This window comes from Ascaphus truei, chromosome 20 (genome assembly GCF_040206685.1).
Source record: "Ascaphus truei isolate aAscTru1 chromosome 20, aAscTru1.hap1, whole genome shotgun sequence".
Taxonomy (NCBI): Eukaryota; Metazoa; Chordata; class Amphibia; order Anura; family Ascaphidae; genus Ascaphus; species Ascaphus truei.
The window spans coordinates 6,688,630-6,704,455 of NC_134502.1; the positions used below are offsets into that span (position 1 = coordinate 6,688,630).

At 49.9% G+C, this 15,826-nt stretch overlaps 1 protein-coding gene across 2 annotated transcripts in view; it reads right to left on the bottom strand.

The window, feature by feature from the left end:
- Window positions 1–307: 307 nt before the first annotated feature.
- Window positions 308–15,826, bottom strand: part of LOC142471297 (class I histocompatibility antigen, F10 alpha chain-like) — a 176,081-nt gene continuing 160,562 nt past the window's right edge. The window contains exons 6-8 of one of the 2 annotated variants that reach the window (XM_075578131.1): window positions 9,602–9,631; window positions 9,334–9,418; window positions 308–2,524 (exon numbers count right to left, since the gene is read on the bottom strand). In XM_075578131.1, the coding sequence (XP_075434246.1) occupies window positions 9,369–9,418; window positions 9,602–9,631 (80 nt within the window). In that variant the 3' untranslated portion in view covers window positions 308–2,524; window positions 9,334–9,368. Of the gene's footprint in view, window positions 2,525–9,329; window positions 9,419–9,601; window positions 9,632–15,826 lie in introns of both variants that reach the window. The other variant, XM_075578130.1, reaches the window with a different exon arrangement.

The following is a 15,826-nucleotide window of genomic DNA, read 5'->3' on the forward strand; positions in this document are numbered from 1 at the left end:
GGGTTTTATTTATTTATAAAATATTTTACCAGGAAGTAATACATTGAGAGTTACCTCTCGTTTTCAAGTATGACCTGGGCACAGAGTAAAACAAATAGTACATGGTTACAAATTCAGTTACATAAATGAACAGGGTATACATTATATACAAGACAAGGGTTATCTAGGGATATGTTGTAGTTAACCTCCCCCTCTCTAACCCCCTGCTCCCACCCCCCCTCTCTCTAACTCCACGATCCTACTTCCCCCCCCCCCCCCCCCCACTGTAATATGTAGGCAGCAGAAGCACAAACAGAGAAACCAGAAATAGTGACAGAAGACAGTTTATTTGTGTAACAATGACTCTTTACACCAGACACAGGCTGACAGTCACATGCTGATTTAATCCTGCACAGAAGAGACCTGGCTTATTAATATAGTTATCTCCGCATTGTTCTCATCACTGTAATAATTATTATTCTGTAACTTTCCCCAATGTCCCTGTGTTCCAGCTGCACTTCTCCTGCACAACCACAAGGTGTCACCAAATCCTCACTCACCCCGGGGTATTATCTGCTGCTGCTGCTGCTGCTGCTGCTGGGGCAATACTTGTTTATCACATAAAACACTGGTGATGCTGTTTTATTAAACAATATGTTTGACAATAAAACCCCGGTTTAAATGGATTGTGAATATTTTCATACACAGCTATTTGTTCTTAGGGATACAACTGAAATGAGGTGGGACATGTTTGTGTGTCACATTTGTGTGTGACACGTTGTGTGTTTGTTTGACGTGTGTGTGTGTGGCAGCTGCCCATTAAAACACAGGGGTAACTAATCGTCACAGGGCGTTATAATTGGCAGCTCAGCCCAGCAGTCAGATCTGTAGGAGTCTCAGCAATGTTTTAGGGGTTCCTGTTCTTTAATTAGAAGATAGCTGAGCTGGTTGGAGATGGGGGTTATACTCAGTATGGCTTTACATTGCTGCATGTTCAGTTTCAGGTGAGCAGCCCAGATAAGGAGCCCGTTAGACTAAGGATTAAAGTGAGCGAGTGCTTGGAAAGTTAGCAGGTGTGTAACTCACTGTTCTGTGTCACTAATTAGAAACCTTATTACAGAACCCGCAATAATGAGTAAAAACTGATATAAAAGACAGAAAACCCGCCCCCAAATGCCTGATAATACAGAATATAGTGTAATAGTCGCACATTACACACAATCACAAAATACACACAGCAGTCGACTGCCAGAGGGTTTTACACTGAAACGTCACACAATACATCCTGTTCTGTACCACTTTACCTGGGGGGTAATGGATGGAGGGGTCTCTCTGATTGCCCCGGGGCAGTGTGAGCCCCAGGACCGTGAGGCTGGAGACCCCCAGTGCTGGGAGGTCAGATGATGGTGCAGTAAGGGGCTGTTTATCAGGGGAACCTGCATATTAAGGGTTATATGTACAAACCCTGCACACAGGACGAGCTCTGGGCAGCCACTGATTCCTGTGTTAAATGATCTGTCCTCGGACACAATTACTGCTTTGTCTTTCTTATCTTTTTATCCCAACAATATTCTCACAGGAAATGTTTTACTGGCAAAACTGCTGCAAATTCCCCGATCTCTGCAGCTCCCGGTAACTATTAGAGTGTCAGCGACAGGACAAGGGAAGGAAAAAGGGCTGACACTTACAAATGTAAGATTACACATTTCTCATACTTGGGGTATATAGTATTATTTTGCATTTCTCTACATGAACGACTAATAATCACTAATTTAGAACTGTCCCCTTTGGCATTCTTGTACTTTGCAGAAAGCTGAATAAATGACACTAAGAAAATGCTAAATAAACCTTATTCCTTATCCCAGCACCGCAATAAAACGAATGAATTCTGCATTAAATGAGCAATCGTGCTTAAACTTACTGTGCATATGTGATACATTTATCTTTGTGAAGCTTAGAGCGGTAACACCGAGAAATTACAGAAACATTATTCTTATATGTAATGCAAAGGCTAATATTAAAAAGAACACAATTAGACAGTGTGTGTGTGTGTGTGTGTGTGTGTGTGTGTGTGCAGTGAAAGTGAAGGGTATGTATTTGTGTATATGTGTATGTGTGTGCGTTTGTGAAGTGAAAGGGATGTGTGTGTGTGTGTGTGTGTGTGTGTCTGTGCGCGTGCAGTGGAATTGTGTGGTGAAAGTGATGTATGTGTGTGCAGTGAAAATGATGTGTGTGAGCGTGTGTAAGAGCGCAGTAGAAGTGCGTGTATATGTGTATTTATGTGTGTGTGTACGTAGTAGAAGTGAGTGTATGTGTGTATGTGAGTGCGTGCGCGTGCAGTAGGAGTATGTGTGTACGCGCGTGTTTGTGTGCGCGCGCAGTGGAAGTGATGTGTGTGTGTGTGTGTGTGTGTGTGTATGTGTGTGAGCGTGCAGTAGTAGTGAGTGTATATATGTATTTATGTGATTTCTTCCTCTCCTGAGCGCTCCGTGATTTCTCCGCCTCTGCGCTTCTATCTGCGCTGATCTCTGCGCTGTTTGTTTCTCTGGAACATGAGATAAAAACAGGTTTCTCTATAAATAATTAATTCATTTATCCATCTGCTACAATTAGAAACGTTATTATTATCACACAGTGTATATACTGTATAAAATGAATGATAAAATATATGCCGGGTGCGGGTGTTTAGGGGTTACTCAGACTGCGGGATCTGAAATATAAGCTGCACTTTCTCACAGGTATCTGACAGTATACACAGATTTACATGTAAGGATATTACATGTCACGTTAACGCCTTTAGTCTATTCACTTGTGTTAACAATACTATAGCAACCAAGGGGTGAACTTTCATTTACAGATACCCGTGTGTCCTGTGAGGTTACCGGGGTCAGTACGGTCTGTGCATTAATGGGCAGATACCTCTGTGTCTCCTGTGAGGTTACCGGGGTCAGTACGGTCTGTGCATTAATGGGCAGATACCCCTGTGTGTCTCCTGTGAGGTTACCGGGGTCAGTACGGCCTGTGCATTAATGGGCAGATACCTCTGTGCCTCCTGTGAGGTTACCGGGGTCAGTACGGTCTGTGCATTAATGGGCAGATACCTCTGTGTCTCCTGTGAGGTTACCGGGGTCAGTACTGTCTGTGCATTAATGGGCAGATACCCCTGTGCCTCCTGTGAGGTTACCGGGGTCAGTACGGTCTGTGCATTAATGGGCAGATACCTCTGTGTCTCCTGTGAGGTTACCGGGGTCAGTACGGTCTGTGCATTAATGGGCAGAGATACCTCTGTGTGTCCTGTGAGGTTACCGGGGTCAGTACGGTCTGTGCATTAATGGGCAGATACCTCTGTGTCTCCTGTGAGGTTACCGGGGTCAGTACGGTCTGTGCATTAATGGGCAGATACCCCTGTGTCTCCTGTGAGGTTACCGGGGTCAGTACGGTCTGTGCATTAATGGGCAGATACCCCTGTGTCTCCTGTGAGGTTACCGGGGTCAGTACGGTCTGTGCATTAATGGGCAGATACCTCTGTGTCTCCTGTGAGATTACCGGGGGCAGTACGGTCTGTGCATTAATGGGCAGATACCTCTGTGTGTCCTGTGAGGTTACCGGGGGCAGTACGGTCTGTGCATTAATGGGAAGATACCCCTGTGTGTCCTGTGAGGTTACCGGGGTCAGTACGGTCTGTGCATTAATGGGCAGATACCCCTGTGTGTCCTGTGAGGTTACCGGGGTCAGTACGGTCTGTGCATTAATGGGCAGATACCTCTGTGTCTCCTGTGAGATTACCGGGGGCAGTACGGTCTGTGCATTAATGGGCAGATACCTCTGTGTGTCCTGTGAGGTTACCGGGGTCAGTACGGTCTGTGCATTAATGGGCAGATACCTCTGTGTCTCCTGTGAGGTTACCGGGGTCAGTACGGTCTGTGCATTAATGGGCAGATACCCCTGTGTCTCCTGTGAGGTTACCGGGGTCAGTACGGCCTGTGCATTAATGGGCAGATACCTCTGTGTCTCCTGTGAGGTTACCGGGGTCAGTACGGTCTGTGCATTAATGGGCAGATACCTCTGTGTCTCCTGTGAGGTTACCGGGGTCAGTACGGTCTGTGCATTAATGGGAAGATACCTCTGTGTCTCCTGTGAGGTTACCGGGGTCAGTACGGTCTGTGCATTAATGGGCAGATACTCCTCTGTCTCCTGTGAGGTTACCGGGGTCAGTACGGTCTGTGCATTAATGGGCAGATACCCCTGTGTCTCCTGTGAGGTTACCGGGGTCAGTACGGTCTGTGCATTAATGGGCAGATACCTCTGTCTCCTGTGAGGTTACCGGGGTCAGTACGGTCTGTGCATTAATGGGCAGATACCTCTGTGTCTCCTGTGAGGTTACCGGGGTCAGTACGGTCTGTGCATTAATGGGCAGATACCTCTGTGTCTCCTGTGAGGTTACCGGGGTTAGTACGGTCTGTGCATTAATGGGCAGATACCCCTGTGTCTCCTGTGAGGTTACCGGGGTCAGTACGGTCTGTGCATTAATGGGCAGATACCTCTGTGTGTCCTGTGAGGTTACCGGGGTCAGTACGGTCTGTGCATTAATGGGCAGATACCCCTGTGTGTCTCCTGTGAGGTTACCGGGGTCAGTACGGTCTGTGTATTAATGGGCAGATACCTCTGTGTCTCCTGTGAGGTTACCGGGGTCAGTACGGTCTGTGCATTAATGGGCAGATACCTCTGTGTCTCCTGTGAGGTTACCGGGGTCAGTACAGTCTGTGCATTAATGGGCAGATACCTCTGTGTCTCCTGTGAGGTTACCGGGGTCAGTACGGTCTGTGCATTAATGGGCAGATACCCCTGTGTCTCCTGTGAGGTTACCGGGGTCAGTACGGTCTGTGCATTAATGGGCAGATACCTGTGTGTCCTGTGAGGTTACCGGGGTCAGTACGGTCTGTGCATTAATGGGCAGATACCCCTGTGTGTCTCCTGTGAGGTTACCGGGGTCAGTACGGTCTGTGCATTAATGGGCAGATACCTCTGTGTCTCCTGTGAGGTTACCGGGGTCAGTACGGTCTGTGCATTAATGGGCAGATACCTCTGTGTCTCCTGTGAGGTTACCGGGGTCAGTACGGTCTGTGCATTAATGGGCAGATACCTCTGTGTCTCCTGTGAGGTTACCGGGGTCAGTACGGTCTCTGCATTAATGGGCAGATACCTCTGTGTCTCCTGTGAGGTTACCGGGGTCAGTACGGTCTGTGCATTAATGGGATGAGACCTCTGTGTGTCCTGTGAGGTTACCGGGGTCAGTACGGTCTGTGCATTAATGGGCAGATACCCCTGTGTCTCCTGTGAGGTTACCGGGGTCAGTACGGCCTGTGCATTAATGGGCAGATACCCCTGTGTGTCCTGTGAGGTTACCGGGGTCAGTACAGTCTGTGCATTAATGGGCAGATACCTCTGTGTCTCCTGTGAGGTTACCGGGGTCAGTACGGTCTGTGCATTAATGGGCAGATACCCCTGTGTCTCCTGTGAGGTTACCGGGGTCAGTACGGTCTGTGCATTAATGGGCAGATACCTCTGTGCCTCCTGTGAGGTTACCGGGGTCAGTACGGTCTGTGCATTAATGGGCAGATACCTCTGTATCTCCTGTGAGGTTACCGGGGTCAGTACGGTCTGTGCATTAATGGGCAGATACCTCTGTGTCTCCTGTGAGGTTACAGGGGTCAGTATGGTCTGTGCATTAATGGGCAGATACCTCTGTGTCTCCTGTGAGGTTACCGGGGTCAGTACGGTCTGTGCATTAATGGGCAGATACCTCTGTGTCCTGTGAGGTTACCGGGGTCAGTACGGTCTGTGCATTAATGGGCAGATACCTCTGTGTGTCTCCTGTGAGGTTACCGGGGTCAGTACGGTCTGTGCATTAATGGGCAGATACCCCTGTGTGTCCTGTGAGGTTACCGGGGTCAGTACGGTCTGTGCATTAATGGGCAAATACCTCTGTGTCTCCTGTGAGGTTACCGGGGTCAGTACGGTCTGTGCATTAATGGGCAGAGACCTCTGTGTCTCCTGTGAGGTTACCGGGGTCAGTACGGTCTGTGCATTAATGGGCAGATACCTCTGTGCCTCCTGTGAGGTTACCGGGGTCAGTACGGTCTTTGCATTAATGGGCAGATACCTCTGTGTCCTGTGAGGTTACCGGGGTCAGTACGGTCTGTGCATTAATGGGCAGATACCCGTGTGTCCTGTGAGGTTACCGGGGTCAGTACGGTCTGTGCATTAATGGGCAGATACCTCTGTGTCTCCTGTGAGGTTATCGGGGTCAGTACGGTCTGTGCATTAATGGGCAGAGACCTATGTGTCTCCTGTGAGGTTACCGGGGTCAGTACGGTCTGTGCATTAATGGGCAGATACCTCTGTGCCTCCTGTGAGGTTACCGGGGTCAGTACGGTCTTTGCATTAATGGGCAGATACCTCTGTGCCTCCTGTGAGGTTACCGGGGTCAGTACAGTCTGTGCATTAATGGGCAGATACCCCTGTGTGTCCTGTGAGGTTACCGGGGTCAGTACGGTCTGTGCATTAATGGGCAGATACCTCTGTGTGTCTCCTGTGAGGTTACCGGGGTCAGTACGGTCTGTGCATTAATGGGCAGATACCTCTGTGTCTCCTGTGAGGTTACCGGGGTCAGTACGGTCTGTGCATTAATGGGCAGATACCTCTGTGTCTCCTGTGCGGTTACCGGGGTCAGTACGGTCTGTGCATTAATGGGCAGATACCCCTGTGTCTCCTGTGAGGTTACCGGGGTCAGTACTGTCTGTGCATTAATGGGCAGATACCCCTGTGTGTCCTGTGAGGTTACCGGGGTCAGTACTGTCTGTGCATTAATGGGCAGATACCACTGTGTCTCCTGTGAGGTTACCGGGGTCAGTACGGTCTGTGCATTAATGGGCAGATACCTCTGTGTCTCCTGTGAGGTTACCGGGGTCAGTACGGTCTGTGCATTAATGGGCAGATACCCCTGTGTCTCCTGTGAGGTTACCGGGGTCAGTACGGCCTGTGCATTAATGGGCAGATACCTCTGTGTCTCCTGTGAGGTTACCGGGGTCAGTACGGTCTGTGCATTAATGGGCAGATACCTCTGTGTCTCCTGTGAGGTTACCGGGGTCAGTACGGTCTGTGCATCAATGGTCAGATACCTCTGTGTCTCCTGTGAGGTTACCGCGGTCAGTACGGTCTGTGCATCAATGGTCAGATATCTCTGTGTCTCCTGTGAGGTTACCGGGGTCAGTACGGTCTGTGCATTAATGGGCAGATACCCCAGTGTCTCCTGTGAGGTTACCGGGGTCAGTACGGTCTGTGCATTAATGGGCAGATACCTCTGTGTCTCCTGTGAGGTTACCGGGGTCAGTACGGTCTGTGCATTAATGGGCAGATACCTCTGTGTGTCCTGTGAGGTTACCGGGGTCAGTACGGCCTGGGCATTAGTGGGCAGATACTTCTGTGTCTCCTGTGAGGTTACCGGGGTCAGTACGGTCTGTGCATTAATGGGCAGATAAGAATGACCACACGATATGGTTATTATAGTGGTGACAGGGCCCAGATGTACCAGGGATGTGACCGGATCTCTACGCTAACTTCAAAAGGAGAATCTCACAAACTCCCGAGACCTTTCTGTCCGGCAGACAGTGACAGGGGGAATACGCCATTTCCTGACAGATTTAACATGTAGGATCATTACACATCTGATGCAATCCACAAGGAGAAAAGATATAGATTTGTGGCGGGTGGAGCAATATGAAATGTGACAGGGTGTCTGTGTGGCAAATGTCAGATATTTCTTTCCTCTCAGAGATAAGAAACAGCCCCATCCCGGCGTGCATTAAAATCATACAAATGCAATGGTATGGAGAGCATTGTTCTAGGGGTTACAGGGAGAGAGTTATAAGGTATTTTATACTCCCATTCATTTGGGGTAAAAATCATTCTCTCTCCCAGCTATACATGTCACAAAAGATTGATGGAAGGGGAATAAGATACACCCACAAAGGGTTGATGAGGGGGATAAGATACATCCACAAAGGGCTGATGAGGGGGGATAAGATACACCCACAAAGGGCTGATGGGGGGGGGGGGATAAAATACACCTACAAAGGGCTGATGGGGGAGATAAGATACACCCACAAAGGGGTGATGAGGGGGGATAAGATACACCCACAAAGGGTTGATGAGGGGGATAAGATACACCCACAAAGGGGTGATGAGGGGGATAAGATACACCCACAAAGGGCTGATAATGAGGGGGATAAGATACATCCACAAAGGCTGATGAGGGGGATAAGATACACCCACAAAGGGTTGATGAGGGGGATAAGATACACCCACAAAGGGTTGATGAGGGGGATAAGATACACCCACAAAGGGTTGATGCGGGGGATAAGATACACCCACAAAGGACTGATGGGGGGGTAAGATACACCCACAAAGGGCTGATGGGGGGGGGGATAAGATACACCCACAAAGGGCTGGCCGACCTGTCTCGGGAGGAAAGTTTTGAGCATCTAAACCATGCATTTCAGTATCACAAGCAGAATTAATCAGAGAGGGGAGTTATATCAAATAACACGGAAACTCACATATTTCATTCTCATAACCTCGTGAGGCGTCTAATAGGCAGTAATGTATCAGGCTGATTTATTTCCTGTTATTGTGCGTGTGTGTGTATGTGCGCGTGTGTGTGTGTGTGCGCACGCGTGTGCGTATTCGTATTCTTTGTAACATTAATTTTCTCTCACCAAGCACTATACCACTTTCTGTATATTAAATGTAAAATGTAATAAGTCCGGGTTTTGGGCTCGGATTAGACCTAGTACCTGTGTGATGAGATAACCGCATTTTCAGGCACATTTTGCTACATTGGGTTTTTGTGTTGATTACGTCTGTTTCCAGTACACAGAGGACCCAGGACCCTGAGAGTAAGACCGTACATTATTCTTGGTGCTGGCAGCGTATTGGGGCGCAGTGTGACTGTTTGGGGGAGATATTGCTCATTGTGAGGGCCTTGCGGGGAGTTACTCAGCTGGAGTGCTGGAAGTTTTAACCCATGTCACACACACAGTCACACGCTCACAGGTGTGACATTCCTAACATTAATAAAACGCGTGTGATATCCTTTATTTATATGCAGGAGGCAGCCATCTTTAGTCTGGGGCCCTGGAGGTATCTGCAGATTGGGGAGAATGACACAATCCTCTCCCAGATTATATTCCCGGATTTGTTCAGTCTTTATACCAGATGTTTCCCACATTCTCCCTCCACCCAAAGCCGTGACAGTGTCAGCCATCGGTCACGTAATATATAGTATTTACCTACGGCCTTGTTATAGCCACGAGGCGGGACTCAGAACCTCACGCGCAGGCGGTGGGGGAGGCCGGTGAGTTATCACTGTTTGCAGCCGCTAAGGGAGAGAAAATTACGTTTCTGTGTTTAATATCAAAACCGATAGCGCCCCCCCCCCTTTACACACAGCTATATATACACACACACACACACACACACACACACCATGACATGTATGCACAGCACAGGTACACTACACTCTCCCATAGGAGCACAGGTGAGAGATAAATGTGTTACTTACGGTTGTAACGAGCCCCAGGCGCCTTGTTTCCTAAAAAGAACAGAAGACACAGAATTAGGTGAGTAATATAATGACACGCTGGGTAATTCTGTCCCACTAATTCCATGCAGCAGAGATCAGTGTGTGCGCCTGTGACAGAGCTGCCTGTGGGTCAGAGACACACACACACACACACACACACACACACACACACACACACACACACACAGTACTTGTGTTTAAACAAGCCCTCGGGGGTTTATATAGAACACAGGCAAACATATGGTGGCAGAAGTGGGATGCAGCGCCTCCGGAGCTCAGCAGGTGAAATACATGCAGCGGACAACCGAATACAGAGCTAGAAATCCAGGCAGAAAGACAAGGATCACTGCAGGGGATAAAGTTACAGACGGTGACCCACGAGAAGTGCTCATTCTGGGGGGAGAGAGACGGTTACAGACGGTGACCCATGGGAGGTACTCATTCTGGGAGGAGAGAGACGGTTACAGACGGCGACCCACGAGAGGTACTCATTTTGGGAGGAGAGAGACGGCTACAGACGGTGACCCACGAGAGGTACTCATTCTGGGAGGGGAGAGACTGTTACAGACAGTGACCCACGGGAGGTACTCATTCTAGGAGGAGAGACGGCTACAGACGAGAGTCTTCTGCCCTGTCGCGTATAACTACCAGCGGTTACAGTAGTACATGCAGAAAAGTGTGACAAGGTTAAACGTACACTAAGCTATCAAGTTTATGGCGCATCCCGTGGTCAGTGTAAAGAATACGCAATATAGACAAACTGGGACGCTCCCTTATAATCACACACTACTAAAAGTGAAGACAAAAGGGGGGGGGGAGGCAAAAGGTATCAAATAAATATTTGAAAATGATAAAACAATAAACCAATAAAATAGCACATGGGATAAAATGCCAGTGATGTGGAATGAGATAATCTACAGGTGTCTTTTTTCTTTCACAGTGTAAGGAATACGCCTGAAAAGACCAGAATGGAGATGTAAACTTGTTTAAGGGGGCGGGTAGAAGACCCTGCTGCCACAGCAACCCGGTCCCAGAATGCAGGACCCTGAAAGCGTGCCATCGGTGACCAGCGAATAAGACACGCAGGCTAAAACAAGACCAGGTGACGACCTGAAGACTTGCTTTGTTGGGCGTGTAATGAGCCCGGTTCAAAAAGCAGGAAGTAACTGCGTGTCCGTATTCCTGTCCCAGCAAGAGTGGAGGGTCACAGGAGGAGTGACTGTAACCGGCTCCACGTCTGCAGGCACCCAGGCTTCTTGTTTCCAGAGGGATTTGCCTGGGAACAGCGGGGACCTAAACACCCTGCACCACAGAGAAGCCTGCAAAGAAACTTGCTGGGAGCAGCAGGACTGCAACGCCTGCATCTGCCGTTTCACTGGAGAAACCGGAGACACCGGACCAGCATATTCATACTGTATAATCACTTTGTATATTGTTCCCAGGTATTGTTTTAAATGTTTGAGACTGGTAACTGGCCTAGCTAGCCAGTCAGGTAGAAAGCTAGGGCCCGTCCTGTCTAGTAAGTCTCCAGGGGTGGAGTAGGCTTGTGACGTGGGGAGCAAGGGGTTAAACGGATTTGCTATGCAGCCCTGTCCCAGCCATTTTTATCCCCCATTTGCAGACCATTCCCTGCCTGCATGTTAAAAGACAAGATGCATTGCTTGCCATACCCTCTAACCGACACATGATGGCAGTCTAGCAGCTGGCATTTCAATGAGAAATACTAATTCTAGAACGAAAGCACCCAGAAACCTGATTTTTGAGGTGCAAATACAGTGAACCACTACATGCACATACATATCATTTTTACAGTTATGACGCGAATAGAACATGGTGTTTTAATAAAGTGTGTATAAACTGCAGATTGTAAATGTAAGGCAGGAGGTATTTTTTTTAAGTCCAAGCAGGAATTCCGTGGACATACAGCTGTGAGATGGGTGAACGAGCTGGGGTATTTTTATGATGGAGCCTCAAAGGGATCGCTGATTTAGCATCTCCCTGTCTAAAAGAGTGTCAGTTATGAAAAGACCCAGAGGCCCATAATGCATACAAAACTGGCATACTAATGCACAACAGTTGTCAGGCTAGTGACACCTCTGGGTCAGAAACCAGACTGAGCGGCACCAAGTTATGGGTGTAGCCCAGGTATGCCAAGTGGCATGGGCGTCAACCTGACCCATGCGCCCTGCCCACCAGACAGCCGTTTTGACCGGTCTTATGAACTGTGGGTAAACTGGCTATTGGTGGGTTAATGGTTCCCACAAGGGGGATTGGATCCACATGTTAAAGATAGCTTTGGGCAGTCTATAATTGTGGCTCCCCAGGTATCCTCAGTGTGATTCCTGAATTTTGATCCATGATGTAAAGATGCAAGACTTTGTTCCAGCACAGCAGCAACTGGTCCAGAAGTGAAGGGGTTAATAACAACGTAACCAAGGATTTGCCCCAAACTTTGGAATTCGTTAGCCCTGGTAACTCTGGAACGTATTCTAACGAAGTTCCACAAAATACTTTGAGGTGGCTGAGATATCAGATCAGCAACTTGCGATCTGGCCACAGGACTTTTAAAACCAAGGCTGCATTTCTTGCGCTTGCAAGCAAAGGACAATTTATTTTGTTCCCTTATCCCAGTAAGTGTTATTTTAAGTGTAACGGATTTTCTGGCCTAGCCTGAACCACCCAATGCCACATTGGCCCCTGTGGTCTAACCAGTCCACATTACAGTGTAGTGTCTGGTGGTGCACCTGTTGGCAACAGGACTCCTGAGTCTCCCGCATGATGGTGTGTGGGGATTGCCAACCCAGACAGGCAGCTGAGGTAGTGTGCATGAGTCCTACCTATATCCAGTGCAGCGCCTCCACCTCATCAGGATCCCAGCGTCCGCTTGTGGATGGTCCTGGTGAGGAACTCCTCTGTGGTGCACCTCTCTGTGTAATTACTCCACACTTACACACAAGAGTATATTTGAACAGAGTCATCTTTATTGATGTACGGTGGGCCAGCTGCCCGTCACAATGGATATCCTTAGCCTTCCATTTTGTTCACCGTACTTCCCTTTAAAAGGTATCTCTTCCCTTAAAAGGTGGATTCCCTGTCCCCGTAGGGATATCTTCACTGTGACCAGGTCCCTAGTCACAGTTCTGTAATCTGTCCTCTCAACAGCTTATTACTCCTCCTTTATCAACTCAGCAACAACTAACTTTTGAACAGTGCTGTGCCTTATGTATCCTCTGGGGGCTGGCACAACTCTGACATCACTAACCATGGATTCAGAGCATGTGACCACTCCCATCCATACATAGGGCACCTCACCAGGGTGTGAGGGCAAACCTCCATAATTACTGCTGGCATGCCCATAACTTACCAGGCCTTACTGTCAGCAGGAGAGATGACTGCAGCCATTTTACAGCATGACTACATTCTCCCCCTGGTGAATCCCACCATCCCCGGCTGGGACCTAAATTTGAAGTACATTTCTTCAGGAAGCACTGTAAAATGAAAAACACACATACATAATTATTCCAACATTACAGTTGCATGATAAACCCTTGCGCCAAGCGCGCCCCGACCAGCAGCCACGAACTCGCGCAACAGCTATCCTGTACCTCCCAATAATAGTGCCGAGGGTCAGGTTTCTTAACCTCCCGACCCCCGATGTCCAGGACAGTTACGCTATAACTTCGCGGCAACCCCCTCTCAGGCCAGTACACTACCCTGTGTTTGTACACATTCCTGCCAATGCTCCAAACCCTCATTAAGTGATCTTTCTTCAGCCCGGCTACCGGTAATGGCACCCCCTTTGTTGACCATGTATTCTTCAATGGTCTCCCTTAACCACCTATCCCTATTCTCCTTAATTTCCTCCATGAGGGGTTCAGGGACGTAGGGGTACTCTAGGCCGTGAGAAATTTTATACTTGGCTGCAATAGCCCTTTCGGCCCGGCTGATCCAAGTCAATTCGGCGTTCCCTGCCCTCCCTGGCAGCACCCATGACAGGGGTTCGTCTGGATCCACAGGGTCAGACAATATCTCTGGCCCCATTGGTTCTATATTATGCTGACATCTGGATCCACCTTTCCTGCATCTCCCTCTTCTTCTGGGCCGGTGTAAATTCCCCTACCGCCCACCAATAGTCCACCACATCCTCTTTTTGCAGCAGGAACCGCGTGCGGTCCATCCACCCCACATATCCCTCAAATAAGGGGGCCCACCATTGAGTCTCCTGGAGTCCTTCGGATCCCCACTCTAGCGAATCTCCTTCCTCAGTATCCCCCCAAGAAGATATCCCCGAGGTTCCTATTGAGTGGGGAGGATTAGACCACCTCTCCTGTTTGGAGCTCTCCTCCAACTGAACTATGGCCACCTTAGGCACCCATCTAGATTCAGATACCTTCCCCAACTGCCCTCCACCCCTTGACCCACCCTCAGAGGCATAGCTGCCCAGTCTCTCCCCAGTCCCCCACCAGTTCCCTGGGACCCTTCCGACACCCCCAAACTGGACGTGGACCCACAGGAAAAGGTGACTGGGACAGGGGCGTTAGCTAAGGCATGGGGTTGGGCATAGGGACGGGCAATGGGTATACGCGGGGTTCCGACCCGCTCTCTACCCTCGGATAGTCCTGAATCACTGTGCGGCCGATCCGCTGAGGAAGTCTCACCCTTCTCAGCCTTCCTCGCCGCCTGCCAGCTCTTGGCCTTCACAGGTGATCGGGAACCGCCGCCCGATCGCCGAAGCGTAGATGCTCTCCTTCCGGTCGCTCCGCTACCTCCACCGGAAGTGACGTCATCACCGGAACCGGATACGCCGCCATCTTGCGATGGATCCCCATGCGGGATCTCTTCTTCCACGACGAAGTCCGGAAGTTCCGCCGCCTGCACGTGCACCGCCTGGGCCTGGCAAGGCCTCACCTCCGCAACAGTCTTTATCGGAGCTAGGTAAGCACTAGGACTTGTCTTACCACTCCGCTGGTTGGGCGTGGACCGCCCGTCGCCGCTGGACCCGCCGGTCCCTGGATGGGAAGGGCTCCGCCTCTCGACCTTCCGCTCCACTGGCGACACCCGACTCCTCTCACCGCTGATCCCGGTAAGTGGTGCCTTCCTTCCGTTCCCTTCACAGGGTATCACCACGGGCCGGATCACAGCCCTAGTTGACTCTCTGGGATCCTCATCGGAGGGATCCGCCGGCTCTTTGTTCGGGGTCACCAATCGTGGTGATTGCCGTTTGGCCTCCCGGTCGATGCACTGACCGCCCGATTTCTCATGTTTGTCCTCAGACAGGACGATACGTTCCGATCCCCATTCTCCGGGATCCGTGCCCTCCCGCCATAGAGCACCGGGAAGTTCGGCTGTCTGCATAGCCGTCTTCCCCGCGGGTTCAATAGATTGAATCGGCACAAATGTGGGCATGGGCCATAGATACTGCGTACCACACTGTGGACAGTGCCCCGCTGTATTCACGGTGCCGCCCGGTATTCGGCATTGTAGGCAGAGGCCCACCACAGTCTCACAGACTGTTCCAGCCACCCGGATTACCAGCACGCCTCCTGGTACCGAGTATGGCTGAGTAGTCATCATACCCATCACTTCTTGGGGTTGATCCATCTTCTTTGTGGGAGACACTCGCTGCAATGGTTTGCTCGCTAAGCTGGCTCCTCGCAACTGACCAGCAGGGGTTGAGTTGGCAGCCACTCCTTTGTCTAGCTCCACCCTCATCTGACATAGCTGGAACCTGCCCCCACTAGTAGCAATTATGGGCGGATCCCACAACGGGATAGGATGTCCTTTAATTAAGGCCACACCTTTCAGTCCTAGAGGGCGCGACCACAGCTTTCGCGCCCTTATCCCCAACAGGGTGGAGTTTGTCCTTTGGCGCCAATCCCAGCCGCTTCCTTGCATCTGCCTTGCTTGCAAAATACCCTTCCTTCCCGCCTACAGCACCCGCGGGCCAGCTGCCCGTCACAATGGATATCCTTAGCCTTCCATTTTGTTCACCGTACTTCCCTTTAAAAGGTATCTCTTCCCTTAAAAAGGTCGATTCCCTGTCCCCGTAGGGATATCTTCACTGTGACCAGGTCCCTAGTCACAGTTCTTTAATCTGTCCTCTCAACAGCTTATTACTCCTCCTTTATCAACTCAGCAACAACTAACTTTTGAACAGTGCTGTGCCTTATGTATCCTCTGGGGGCTGGCACAACTCTGACATCA